The sequence below is a fragment of the Taudactylus pleione genome, unplaced genomic scaffold (assembly GCF_031769625.1).
Source record: "Taudactylus pleione unplaced genomic scaffold, aTauple2 ptg000512l, whole genome shotgun sequence".
Classification (NCBI taxonomy): Eukaryota; Metazoa; Chordata; class Amphibia; order Anura; family Myobatrachidae; genus Taudactylus; species Taudactylus pleione.
Window position 1 is genome coordinate 2,333,237 of NW_028284914.1, and position 14,201 is coordinate 2,347,437.

The 14,201-nt window shown below is 49.7% G+C and overlaps 1 protein-coding gene across 2 annotated transcripts in view; it reads right to left on the reverse strand.

The window, feature by feature from the left end:
- The window catches only part of UROC1 (urocanate hydratase 1), a 52,003-nt gene that overhangs the window by 18,234 nt on the left and 19,568 nt on the right, over positions 1-14,201 (reverse strand). Inside the window, exons 4-7 of one of the 2 annotated variants that reach the window (XM_088450209.1) lie at positions 7,245-7,304; positions 4,327-4,455; positions 4,174-4,235; positions 1,761-1,827 (exon numbers count right to left, since the gene is read on the reverse strand). In XM_088450209.1, coding sequence (XP_088306335.1) covers positions 1,761-1,827; positions 4,174-4,235; positions 4,327-4,455; positions 7,245-7,304 — 318 coding nt within the window. The remainder of the gene's footprint in view (positions 1-1,760; positions 1,828-4,173; positions 4,236-4,326; positions 4,456-7,244; positions 7,305-14,201) is intronic. The other variant, XM_088450210.1, reaches the window with a different exon arrangement.

Consider the following 14,201-nt stretch of genomic DNA (forward strand, 5'->3'; position numbering starts at 1 on the left):
ACGCTATGAGGCGCTTGTCTTTTACCTTTTGTTTTTCATAAATATTGCCCTTCAGCCTGCAGATACCTCCACATTTCTAATGATTTCTAGGGGCCCCTATTAGGCCACCTACATGCGGTACGGTCTCAGCAGACTTGGGTGCACTACAATCCCTCAAAGGACATATGGAAACTTGGCTAGAAATCTTGTTTCTTTATTATTTTAAATACTCTTCTTTAATAGGTATTAACTAAGGGCCTGATTCAGCGAGGATCGCACACAGGGGGTCATTCAGACCCGCTCGCGAGCGCAGGACGCTCGCAAGCGGGTCGATGTTGCCCCACTGCGCATGCGCACGACGGAGGGAGCTCCGTTGTGCGCATGCGTGAGACCCGGATAGCGACGGGCTCTCCGTCGCTCTGGGTCTCGCACCAAAGGGGGCATGCTGTCTAGGTTGATTGACAGCACGCCCCCTTTGGTGGGCGTGGCTGCCAGACGGAGGCGTTCCCATGGGAACGCCTACCGTCTCAAGCCGGCCCCACTGACATCACTCAGAGCCAAAATCACTCCAGGGCTTGCGGCAGCGAGACCCTACCGCAGGGTCTCCGTCGCAAGCCTGATGGTCGCGATGGTCTTTACCATCATCATGGACGCTGGCATAAGCTGTGGGTGGTCACCCACAGCTATGCGAGCGTCCAGGAGGACGCTCCATTTTCATGGAGGAGGGCCCTGATTCAGCGTTCGGCTCTGAATCAGGCCCACAGGCAGCTTTGCAATTCTGTCCTTGCAGATACAGTAATGCAGCAGGAGGCATCACACTAATGCAGTTCATTATCTGCATATGTACCAAGAATATCGCAAAGGACTGCTCTCCCGATAAGAGCTGTCCTTTGCGATGGCTCCGGACAGAGGGACTTCCGGGGTCAACACCCAGAAGTCCCTTTGGCGTCCTTCTGTGCAGGACGCGGGCCTTGGGGGTTCATGTGAGGGATCCGATCGGATCCCTCCGAAGGTGGAGTGTTCCGGAAAAAAGCCCATCGCCTTCTATTGGGTAACACTGCCTGAAGGTGCTTAGTACATTTGCGCAAAGCTGCAAAACCCTGAAAAAAAACTACATTTTTTGTAGTTTTACGGCTTTTTTTACGTAGAGTACATCCCGGCCTCTAACACAGGGGCATGCAACCTGTGGCACTGCAGCTGAACTACACATAACATGCCCAGTTATAGTTTTGCTATTAAAAGACATGCTAAAACTGGCAAGACATGCTGGGATGCCGGAGGCTGCCTACCCCAGTGCTAACCTACGGCCAAGCAGGGTGTAGTTAAAGTAAAATTAGTCCCAAGAGTTTTACATTTTCATGTACTAAACCAGGGGTGGGGAACTTTTTTTGTACGAGGGCCATTTTAATATATATAACATTATTTGAGGGCCTGTTGCAGGCCACGCCCCCTTCATGTGATGCCACTGGGGGTGGGGACACAATCGCCGGTGATTACAGCAATGGGCGGAGCATCCTGATGATGCTTCAGGGAGCGGCAAGGACAGCAGTGTGACCACCTGACGCATCCTAAGGACGCTCCAGATGGCACTGCTGCATAGATTCTGGCTACAGGGTGCCAACCTAGGCACCCTGCTAGCCAGATGAGGCTAGAAGAAAAAAAATCTCAGAGGGCCGCACCAAATGATACCAAGGGCCTTATACGGCCCCTGGGCCTGAGGTTCCTCACCCCTGTACTAAACAAAGGCAAAAAGCAATTGGGCAGATTTCACAATAACTTACCACTGTGCCATGTACGATGCCCTGTGGACCAATATAGCAATAGCTCCCTGCCGTCATTTGTCCATACCTGCAATGAATCAACAATGAAATTAGCATCTAAAATATTGGGCGGAGGAGGAATAGTGTTTTTTTCCCACAGTACAGAAAAACGGTCACATTTATTTCTATTTTACTATGATTAAATAGTATGAAAGCGGCAAAGTATCTACAAGTGCAACAAGGTGTAGGCCTAAAGCAACAGTTGGAGTAGTGACAGATTTAGGGCCATATTCAATTGCCGGCGAAAAGCAGAGATCGTCAAAAAGTTCTCGCCGGTGACGTCATTTCGCCAGGCGAGAACTTTTCCCCATATTCAATTGCAAGTCTGCGCCTTCTAACCAGCGGGAAAGATTCGCTTCTGAAAGGAGGTGGAAAAAAAGTGCAGAATTGGGGTGCAAAGTTGCGGCAACAACCTGCAGCCTTGGTACAGTCCCCCCAAAGGTAAACTGCGTTAAAAATTACATTAGATCACTCCAAAAAAGTACTTTCATTTTTGGGGGTCAAAAAAAAAAAAAAAGTGTTGGGGACAAACTTAAAAACTAGCGAAATACACTCCAGGGGGTTCGCCAAGTATGCCCAAGCTGTTTTTTGGATTGCAGGTGCATTTTTAACGTTCTTTTTTTAAATGCACTTTAGCGAATTCTAACCATGCTTGCACCCATTTTTATTTACCCCAAATTTGCTGGGACTACTTATTTTGGCCCCAAAAAAAAAAAAAAAAAAAAAACACACTCCTAAAGACTATTCTTCACCACTTGTGCAAAAGACGCTAAATAGCACCAATTGAGAGCATTTAAGCATCCCAAATACCTCCAGCAGGGCTATTCATAGTGATCCTCCATGTCAGTACATCTTTTGGGGGTGTCAGGCTGACTTTCCCAAATCTGACAGGACTTTGCCTGTTTGAGTTTGGCCAGGACGCGTTTTCACGTCCTTTGCAAATGAATAGGACGAATAGCGCGATACTTTTCCGAAGCCATAACTAGCAATGACGGTGAAAACTCCAGCATGCGTAAAGTCCAGAACTTTTCGCCGACAACTGAATACGGGCCAAAGTTGTAGCTTGTGATCAGTAAGATCTAATTCAGTCCAGTGTAAGGTATAATCTTAACCAACATGTAAACACTCGGCCCTTGGGTACAGTATATTGGACATTACTGTATATCCCACAGATAACGAAGAAGGAAATAGGTCCATGCTTAGGTGGTATGTGTTGCAGCTTAAAGTGATCCAGGTTGAGCAGTTGCCCTATATTTAACCATATATCTGGTATCCTGTATCGTGGTAAAGCTTGTTACATGCAAAAGCTGCACTAGACAAAGATCACGCACCAGGTAGCAGTATGAAGTAGATTTGACAATTTACACCCATTAAAAAGGATAATATTGTTGGAGTATAGCAACAGGCTGAGTATTACTATTGTAGAAGGACAGCAGATGGCGCTGTATATAATAAGTTGACAAGGTGTGGTCTCTCTTTGCTGTGATAGTGTACTTTCTCGGGACCCGTCGAAACGCAAACAGGCGAAAAGTGCTGTCGGATTTGGGAAATCAGCCTGACACCCCCCCCCCAAAAGATGCAAAACATTGGGGATTAATCTAGATGCCCCCGAATAGCCCGGCTAAAGGTATTTGTGGTACTTAAATGCTCTCAATAGCTGCTATTTAGTGTCTTTGCACAAGTGGTGAAGAATAGCATTTAGCAGGGTTTTTGAGAGAAAATAACTAGTCTCAGCAAATTTGGGGTGCATGAAAATAGGTGCAAGTATGGTTAAAAATTGCAAAAGTTAAGTTTTAAAAAACACGTCTTCAAATTAAAAAAAAAAAACCCACACCTGCAGACGCCCCAAAAGCTTATTTCGCTAGCTTTTAAGTGTGTACCGAGACTATGATTTTTTCGTTGGCTTAAGTTTTTGGGGTGTTCATTTTTTCTTTTTAGGTTTTTTTTTTTTTTTTACACAGTTATGCTTTGGGGGGCTGTACCAATGGTGCTGAGTGGTTTCCCAACGTTTACACTTCTTTTCACAACCTATTCATAGGCGAATCTTTTTCGCCTATAACATTGCATTTTCGCATGCGCGAAAACCATTTGGAATTGAATACGGCGATACTTTTTGGCCTGGTGAAATGAAGTCATCGGCAAAACTTTGACAAAAACGGCTTTTCGCATCTAATTGAATACGGCCCTAGGAGAGGTTTCTGACTCACCACTGAAAGAGACAAGTGCCCACAATCAATGTCAGAGAAATCAATTGATCCATCAATTCCTATATCAGGAACGGCTGCCACTGTCTGTCACATTCTAATAATGTTAGGAAAATTTATTTGATTTAAGTCTTAAACAAAAGGCTGTGTATACAGTATACAGTACTCACATGGTGACCCCCAACGCAAACATCTTCTCATAATCTTTCCTGGAGGAGTAGTTGGGAATGACCTAAAGAGAATTAACAAGAAGGAAAATAAGACCTAGCCCTGTTCGCAGTACAGGACTGACAGCAGGGGGCAGTATGCGCGCCCAAACTCACCATTCCATTGGTGATTACCACCCGTGGTGCTCCAGGGTGGCTGGGAAAGAGGCCAAGCGGGTGCCCGCTGTACATCACCAGGGTCTGATGTTCTGTCATCTCAGACAGATAGTGCATCACCAGCCAGAACTGCAGATAGGAAGAAGAAGATATAAGTCATAAAGCCTCAGAGAGTGCAGCCTCAATACTCCATGGTAAGGAACCACCCAACACTCGCAGCGTAATGGACCAGGAAGGTCTCCCGCTCAGGAACAGACCAGTAAGGCCTCTCGCTAATCTACTACACATGGCTTACCCAGGGGGGGCCTGCAAGCTTTCCACGTACGAGATGTTTAATCATCACTAAAGTAAAACTTCTATCAATTCTTCTCTGTGAGATGACAATTCCATTATTTCTAGGTTGGCACCTGTTAGTATTGGCTGCAGCTGTGCCCCAATGGTCATTCCATTAGATAAACTATTATTATTACCAGTTATTTATATATATCGCATGCAGATTACGCAGCACTCCATGCCCGAAGTCTACTGCCGCGGCGGCTATTTTCCGGCGTTCTATGCATGTGCAGTAGACACTAAAGTGCGCATGGAGTCTACTGCGCAGAACACCAGAAAAATGGCCGCGGCGACCATTTTCCGGTGTTCTGAGCAGTGCTGACACCCCGACGCGGGACCACAAACAGGTGAGTTTAAACTAATATGGGTGCAGGAAGACCATTACACCATCCGTGCAGTCGTTATATATCGCAATTACAATATATAAGGTGGGTGCCATCTGATATATGCAACACTGCATTATAGTTCATCAGCCGACAAATGGGAGGTCAGAAGTGACTGACCGGCGGATAAGGGCAGCCCAGTTATTTGGTGTCACATTCATTAGCTGCACTTGTGCAAGCGTTCAGCGGCTTTGCTCTACCTAGGGATTTTTTACTCTTTTGGGCTACATTGGAGCAAGAAAACTACCCAGCAAAGTTCCAGAAGTTCCGGGAACATAGGCAGAGCCGTAACTAGATTTTTTGGTGCCCTGTGCCAGAAAGAGCATTGGCGCCCCCCTAATTTTCCAAAGGGACATAATGCACCCAAAAAAGGGGAATGGCCTCATGGGGAAGGGCCAGGGAAGAGATAGAGGAGGCCAGGAGATGAAATTAGAGGAAGCTACAAGCAAGAATGATAATAAACAAAAATTTGACAGGCCCAAACAGCGCCCCCTGACCTGTGGTGCCCTTTGCGATGGCACCGGCCGTACTACCCTAGCTATGGCCCTGACCATAGGCAATACAGGGTGTATTCCTTCCACCCTTTTAATTAATAGTCAGCCTTACATGAGCTGAAAGGGGATTCGGATGAAAAGGTGGACAGTTAGAAGGTTGCCAATTAATAGGTCGACACCAAATGGTCAACATTCAATAGGTACAAAAAGTCAAAACAGTGTTAATATGGTCAACACTTATTTTCAAACATTTTTAAAGGTCAGGGTTAAGCACTTGAGGGAGGGTTAAGCTGTTGGAGGGGATGGTTAAGGTTAGGTGCCAAGGGGAAGATTAGGGTTAAAAAAAAGTGTTGACCATTTTGTGTCGATCATTTGACCCTGTTGACATTCATTGTTTACCTACTTACTGTTGATCCTTTGGCATGGCAACCCTCCGTCACCTCCCCATGAGGACTGGCACACTGGTAGAGGACCATCAACACGGCCAGATCTCTATTGCTCGTGTCCTAAACAACGGATATATCTGATCTCTTAATTATCTTGGGCATCCCATAGACTCCCACCAGCCACGGGAGACTAAACAGTCATCTCATGCCAGGTTAAACAGCAAAATATGCCAGGAATCCAAGCGCTGTGCATTCCGCTACCAGAATTAGGACACAGCTGATCAGATCCAACGATTCGCTCAAACAAAAGAAAAACCCTGATGCCATAACCCGGAGGATTCTTCAATGGCAAAACAAGCAGAGGGAAGGATCTACAGCCATTAATGCTTTGCTGTCAGAGGTGGAGATAGAGGGAACGAAAATTCAAGAGTTTCCGTTACATGTCGATTGGCCTCACAAAGAATCACAGACCTGCCAGTGCAGCTATGAAAGCAGTAACCATGGGCAACGCCTTTATCATTTGTTTTTTTTCAAACATTTCGCTCATTGTGGCATGTAGGAGTCAAAAGGTGGAAACAAAAAATGTCTATATTTATACCTGCAAAATGTAAGAAACAAAAAAAAATAAAAAATTCTAAGATATTTCTGGGGGTATTGGAGGGTTAGGTTTAACTTACTACTTTGGCAGATGGATATGTTTACAAATGAGAAAAAAAAAAAAAAAAAAAACTCCTGGGGGGCGCTTCAAATGTGTTGCCGGTGGCCTTTTTTTTTTTTTTTTTCCTAAGACGCCCGACAGAGCAATTCAATTGTTGCTCTGTCAGGGCGCGATAGCCGCAGCGCCAGCATTTCTGCACGCACTTAGGAGGGTGCGAGCAGAAATGTGTGTGAAACCCCCTGGTTAGCGCGCCCTAACCAGAATTATTAGACGGGTTTAGCAGTATTACACGGCTAAACCTCCTCTCATAGGTGGCGAAGAGGGCGATAATTAATGAGCGCCCATAATTGAATAACAAACTGGGTGCTCATTAATTATCATGACCTAAAAAAAAACAAACAAAAAAAAAAAAAACATTTGAATCGCCCCCCTGTAATTTTATATACAAAAAAAAAAAAAATAGAAATATTCAGAGAATATTTTTCTCTTATTTGAATGATTTTTGTTCCGTTCTTGCCTTCCTGAGATCATGGACGCCCTCACCATCACCTGGAGAGAGTTAGAGAAAACCAATCTCGCTCACAGGACAGTCTGTAGTATTGTTGCAATGGCCTGGTACCTCAGGGTAGAGAGTAGGCAAAGCTAGAGCGCACACACACCTTACCTGGGCCCAGTTACTGAACACCTGTCCATTCCCTCCATACGTCACCAGCTCCTGGGGAAACTGTTACATGGGGAAAAGAGAAAAATACTCAGTCTCCTGCAGGAAACATTCCAGTCTAGAGGTGCGTACTACAAACGGGTCGATTTTTGACCGACTGAACAATATTGATATCGTTCAGCCGTCAAAAAAAATATTGTACAGTTTCAGCCCCAAAAATGAGGAAATGCAACTACCAATGCACGCTCCCGTTTGTAGTTGGCAGCAGGGCCGGTTCTCCCGTTACGCATGGTACGCAGCTGCGTAAGGCGCCACATAGTGAAGGGTGCCTCAGCTGCGTACCATGCGGGCCGCGTTGCAGACTGTCTCTGTGACACAGCTGCACCGCGTGTGTAGCGCTGACCGGACGGAGTTCGGTCAGCGCTACACAGCACAAACACACAGCCGCCGGCAGCTGTGTTTTTGCTTTAGCAGCTGATGAGAGTCAGATAGACTCATTGGCTGCTGCTCCCACTGCCGGAGCCGGGCATCTTCCGGCTCCCGCAGTGGGTAATGGGAGTGACGCGTCACTCCCATAATGCAAAGCGGCGGACGGAGGAGCTGATCTCGGCGGCGGAAGCAGGAGCAGGAGCGGGTGTCAGGTAAGTGGGTTTTTTTTATTATGTCTCTACTGCGGGGGGAGGAATACTACTGGGGGCACTACAAGGGGGGGGAATACTACTGGGGGCACTACAAGGGGGGGGAATACTACTGGGGGCACTACAAGGGGGAGGAATACTACTGGGGGCACTACAAGGGGGGGGAATACTACTGGGGGCACTACAAGGGGGGGGGGATACTACTGGGGCACTACAAGGGGGGGGGAATTCTACTGGGGCACTACAAGGGGGGGGGGAATACTACTGGGAGCACTACAGGGGGGGGAATACTACTGGGAGCACTACGGGGGGGGGAATACTACAGGGGGGGGATACTACTGGGGGCACTACAAGGGGGGGGGATACTACTGGGAGCACTACAGGGGGGGGAATACTACTGGGAGCACTACAGGGGGGGGGAATACTACTGGGAGCACTACAGGGGGGGGAATACTACTGGGAGCACTACAGGGGGGGGAATACTACAGGGGGGGGAATACTACAGGGGGCACTACAAGGGGGGGAATACTACTGGGGGCACTACAAGGGGGGGAATACTACTGGGGGCACTACAAGGGGAGGGGGAATACTACTGGGGGCACTACAAGGGGAGGGGGAATACTACTGGGGGCACTACAAGGGGGGGGGATACTACTGGGGGCACTACAAGGGGGGGGGATACTACTGGGGGCACTACAAGGGGGGGGGGGATACTACTGGGGGCACTACAAGGGGGGGGGGGATACTACTGGGGGCACTACAAGGGGGGGGGATACTACTGGGGGCACTACAAGGGGGGGGGGATACTACTGGGGGCACTACAAGGGGGGGGGGATACTACTGGGGCACTACAGGGGGGGGGAATACTACTGGGGGCACTACAGGGGGGGGGAATACTACTGGGGGCACTACAGGGGGGGGGAATACTACTGGGGGCACTACAGGGGGGGGGAATACTACTGGGGGCACTACAGGGGGGGGGAATACTACTGGGGGCACTACAGGGGGGGGGAATACTACTGGGGGCACTACAGGGGGGGGGGAATACTACTGGGAGCACTACAGGCGGGGGGGAATACTACTGGGAGCACTACAGGGGGGGGGAATACTACTGGGAGCACTACAGGGGAGGGGGAATACTACTGGGAGCACTACAGGGGAGGGGGAATACTACTGGGAGCACTACAGGGGAGAGGGAATACTACTGGGAGCACTACAGGGGAGGGGGAATACTACTGGGAGCACTACAGGGGAGGGGGAATACTACTGGGAGCACTACAGGGGAGGGGGAATACTACTGGGAGCACTACAGGGGAGGGGGAATACTACTGGGAGCACTACAGGGGAGGGGGAATACTACTGGGAGCACTACAGGGGAGGGGGAATACTACTGGGAGCACTACAGGGGAGGGGGAATACTACTGGGAGCACTACAGGGGAGGGGGAATACTACTGGGAGCACTACAGGGGAGGGGGAATACTACTGGGAGCACTACAGGGGAGGGGGAATACTACTGGGAGCACTACAGGGGAGGGGGAATACTACTGGGAGCACTACAGGGGAGGGGGAATACTACTGGGAGCACTACAGGGGAGGGGGAATACTACTGGGAGCACTACAGGGGAGGGGGAATACTACTGGGAGCACTACAGGGGAGGGGGAATACTACTGGGAGCACTACAGGGGAGGGGGAATACTACTGGGAGCACTACAGGGGAGGGGGAATACTACTGGGAGCACTACAGGGGAGGGGGAATACTACTGGGAGCACTACAGGGGAGGGGGAATACTACTGGGGGCACTACAAGGGGGGGAATACTACTGGGGGCACTACAAGGGGGGGAATACTACTGGGGGCACTACAAGGGGGGGATACTACTGGGGGCACTACAAGGGGGGGGATACTACTGGGGGCACTACAAGGGGGGGGGGATACTACTGGGGGCACTACAAGGGGGGGGGGGATACTACTGGGGGCACTACAAGGGGGGGGGGGATACTACTGGGGGCACTACAAGGGGGGGGGATACTACTGGGGGCACTACAAGGGGGGGGGATACTACTGGGGGCACTACAAGGGGGGGGGATACTACTGGGGCACTACAGGGGGGGGGAATACTACTGGGGGCACTACAGGGGGGGGGAATACTACTGGGGGCACTACAGGGGGGGGGGAATACTACTGGGGGCACTACAGGGGGGGGGAATACTACTGGGGGCACTACAGGGGGGGGGAATACTACTGGGAGCACTACAGGCGGGGGGGAATACTACTGGGAGCACTACAGGGGGGGGGGATACTACTGGGAGCACTACAGGGGAGGGGGAATACTACTGGGAGCACTACAGGGGAGGGGGAATACTACTGGGAGCACTACAGGGGAGAGGGAATACTACTGGGAGCACTACAGGGGAGGGGGAATACTACTGGGAGCACTACAGGGGAGGGGGAATACTACTGGGAGCACTACAGGGGAGGGGGAATACTACTGGGAGCACTACAGGGGAGGGGGAATACTACTGGGAGCACTACAGGGGAGGGGGAATACTACTGGGGGCACTACAGGGGGAGGGGGAATACTACTGGGGGCACTACAGGGGGAGGGGGAATACTACTGGGGGCACTACAGGGGGAGGGGGAATACTACTGGGGGCACTACAGGGGGAGGGGGAATACTACTGGGAGCACTACGGGGGGGAATACTACTGGGAGCACTACGGGGGGGAATACTACTGGGAGCACTACGGGGGGGAATACTACTGGGAGCACTACAGGGGGGGAATACTACTGGGAGCACTACGGGGGGGAATACTACTGGGAGCACTACGGGGGGGAATACTACTGGGAGCACTACGGGGGGGAATACTACTGGGAGCACTACGGGGGGGGAATACTACTGGGAGCACTACAAGGGGGGGGAATACTACTGGGAGCAGCACTACAGGGGGAGGGAATACTACTGGGAGAACTACAAGGGGGGGGCGGAATACTACTGGGGGCACTACAAGGGGGGGGAATACTACTGGGGGCACTACAAGGGGGGGGAATACTACTGGGGGCACTACAAGGGGGGGAATACTACTGGGGGCACTACAAGGGGGGGGGAATACTACTGGGGGCACTACAAGAGGGACGGGAAAACTACTGGGGGCACTACAAGGGGGGGGAATACTACTGGGGGCACTACAAGGGGGGCTACTACTGGGGGCACTATTACTAGGGGCACTATATAAGGGGCTTACTACTGGGGGCACAAGGGGCACTGCACTGGGGGGACCACTACCGAGGGCACTGTAAAAGGGGCACTGCATAGGGGAGGGCGCCAAAAAAAATACTAGCTTACCAAAAAATTTGGGCTAGGGCCGGCCCTGGTTGGTAGTTATCGTTTATCGCCCAAACCTCCCGTCCAACCTGACGATATTGTCAGGTTGAACATGTTCGGGGATGAGGGAGGGAGTCCGGCACTGAATGAAATTGTTCTTGATTTCGTTCAGTGTTTGTTAACAACACTGAGCACACCTCTGCCAGGGACACACAGGGAGATCTTGTTCGGGGATAAAATAAATAAATAAATAAGACGACAGTAATAACCAGTGCTTTTTACTCAGAGTGTCTGGTTCAAGACAGTTCAATGCTTAGTGACATCTATGAGGTTGCATCCCCTGGCAGAGAGGGTGAGGGGTGGTAATTTTTAGCTGGACATTACAAAATGCCATCCGCATAGATGTATTATTCTTTAAACTGTGTATCTCCCATTTGATATGAGGATTTTTTATTTATTGTCATGAAGAATAATGGTGCAATTCAGAGGCAACTTTTCAGCTCTTTAAACCAGTGAGGAATAGTAAGAATTTAGACTCAGAACTGGTGGCTGTACAGCATATAAACTAAAGGACCTCATTCAGAGCCGCTCGTAAGCGGCCGCTCGTTCTGACCGATGTTCGCACATCTGCGCATGTGTACGGATTTTAATTAGGGGTGAGCGGGTTCGGATTTCTGAAATCCGAACCCCCCCCCGAGCCCCCCCGATCCGAGTCAGGCTCGACTTTTCCCGCCTGACTCGGATCTGAAATCGAGGCAAAACGTCATCATCCCGCCTTCCGGGTCTCGCGGGTTTTGGATCCTATATAAGGTACCCGCGTCGGCGCCATTTTCTCACTCGGCTGTGGACAGTGAAGAGGGAGGGTGGGAGTTAGGGCTGGCTGGGCTGTGTAGTGTAGTTTAGTGTTGAAGTGTAGTGTAGTGTAGTGTTGTGCTGTGCTGTGCTGTGCTGTGCTGTGCTGCTGTTGTCCATAGGGGCTGTGTCCACTCCTCCAAAGTCCATAGGGGCTGGCTGGACTGTGTTGTGCAGTCAGTTGTCCATAGGGGCTGTGTCCACTCCAAAGTCCTGTGCAGTGTTCCGAGTCCTAAAGGGGTGCTGTAGTGTTGTCCAGGGGGTGCTCTGTCCGTCAGGGGTGCTCCCCCCAAGTGCTAAAAAAAAATAATATTTTTTCAGTGTTTGTGAATTGTGTGCACTGTGGCTGCACGTGCATCAACAAAGGAGCAGCGCCAAGCGTGCGCCTGTGTCCCATAAGTAAAAGGCCGGCTGGCTTGTCCGTTAAAGGGTGCTGTAACCCCCAAAGGGCACTCCAAACAAAAAAATATATATATTTTTTTGTGTTTGTGAATTGTGTGAGCAGTAGCTGCACGTGCATCAACAAAGTAGTGCCAAGCGTGCGCCTGTGTCCCATAAATAATGGGCCAGCTGGATTGACCGCTAAAGGGTGCTGTAACCCCCAAAGGGCACTCCAAACAAAATAAAAAAAAAAATTCTGTGTTTGTGAATTGTGTGCACTATGGCTGCACGTGCATCAACAAAGGAGCAGCGCCAAGCGTGCGCCTGTGTCCCATAAGTAAAGGGCCGGCTGGCTCATTTCTTAAAGGGTGGTGTAACCCACAAAGTGCACTAGTCTCCAACAAAAATAAAAAATTATTTTCTGTGTTTGTGTGCGCCTTAGCCGCACGTATATAACAATATAACATAAATGGAGGACCAAACTTTCTCCGATAAAAATAAAATAGGGAAAGATCAAGAACCACTTCCTCCTAGTGCTGAAGCTGCTGCCACTAGTCATGACATAGACGATAACATGCCATCAACGTCGTCTGCCAAGGCCGATGCCCAATGTCATAGTAGAGGGCACATACAATCCCAAATGACAAAGTTCAGGAAAATGACCTTGAAAAAAAACATTTAAATCATCTGAAGAGAAACGTAAACTTGCCAATATGCCATTTACGACACGGAGTGGCAAGGAATGGCTAAGGTCTTTCCCTATGTTCATGACTAGTGGTTCAGCTTCACATGACGATGGAAGCCCTCCTCCCACTAAAAAAATTAAACGAGTTAAGCTGGCAAAAGCACAGCGAAGAACTGTGCATTCTAAGAAGATATCACAAATCCCCAAGGAGAGTCCAAGTGTGGTGGTGGTTGCGATGCCTGACCTTCCCAGCACTGGACGGGAAGAGGTGGCTCTTTCCACCATTTGCACGCCCCCTGCAAGTGCTGAAAGGAGCACCCACAGTCCACTTGCTGATATGCAAATTGAAGATGTCACTGTTGAAGTACAACAGGATGAGGATACTGGTGTAGCTGGCGCTGAGGAGGAAGTTGGCGAGGAGGATTCTGTTGGTGATGTGGTTTGTTTAAATCAGGCTCCGGGGGAGACAGTTGTTGTCCGTGGCATGAAAAAGCCCATCACTGTCATGCCTGGGCAGAAGACCAAACATTCCACCTCTTTGGTCTGGCAATATTTCTATCCAAATCCGGACAACAACTGTCTTGCCATATGTACCATATGTAAAGGTGACATAAGTAGGGGTAGGGATGTTTACCACCTAGGAACATCCTCCCTTATACGGCACCTGCAGCGCGTTCATAAAAAGTTACTGTCAAGTTCAGAAACTTTGGCTAAGACCGTAAGCAGTCCAGGGACACCTAAATCCCGTTGTCCTGTTGTATCCAAGCGCCGTCAACTCCCTCCTCGTCAATTTCCTCCTTAGTCAGGATCGGAAGTAGTCCTGCAGGCCATGTCACTGGCATGACTGACTCTCCTTTCCGGGATTCCTCCGGAGGATCCTGCATTGCTACGTCTCCTGCTGCCGCTGCTGCTGCTGGGAGTCGTTCATCATCCCAGAGAGGAAGTAGTAACACCACTACTTTTACTAAACAATTGACCCTCCAACAGTCCTTAGCGAGGAGGATGAAGTACGACAGCAGTCATCCTGAAGCAAAACGTATAACTGAGGCCTTGACTGTTATGTTGGTGTTAGACGTGCGT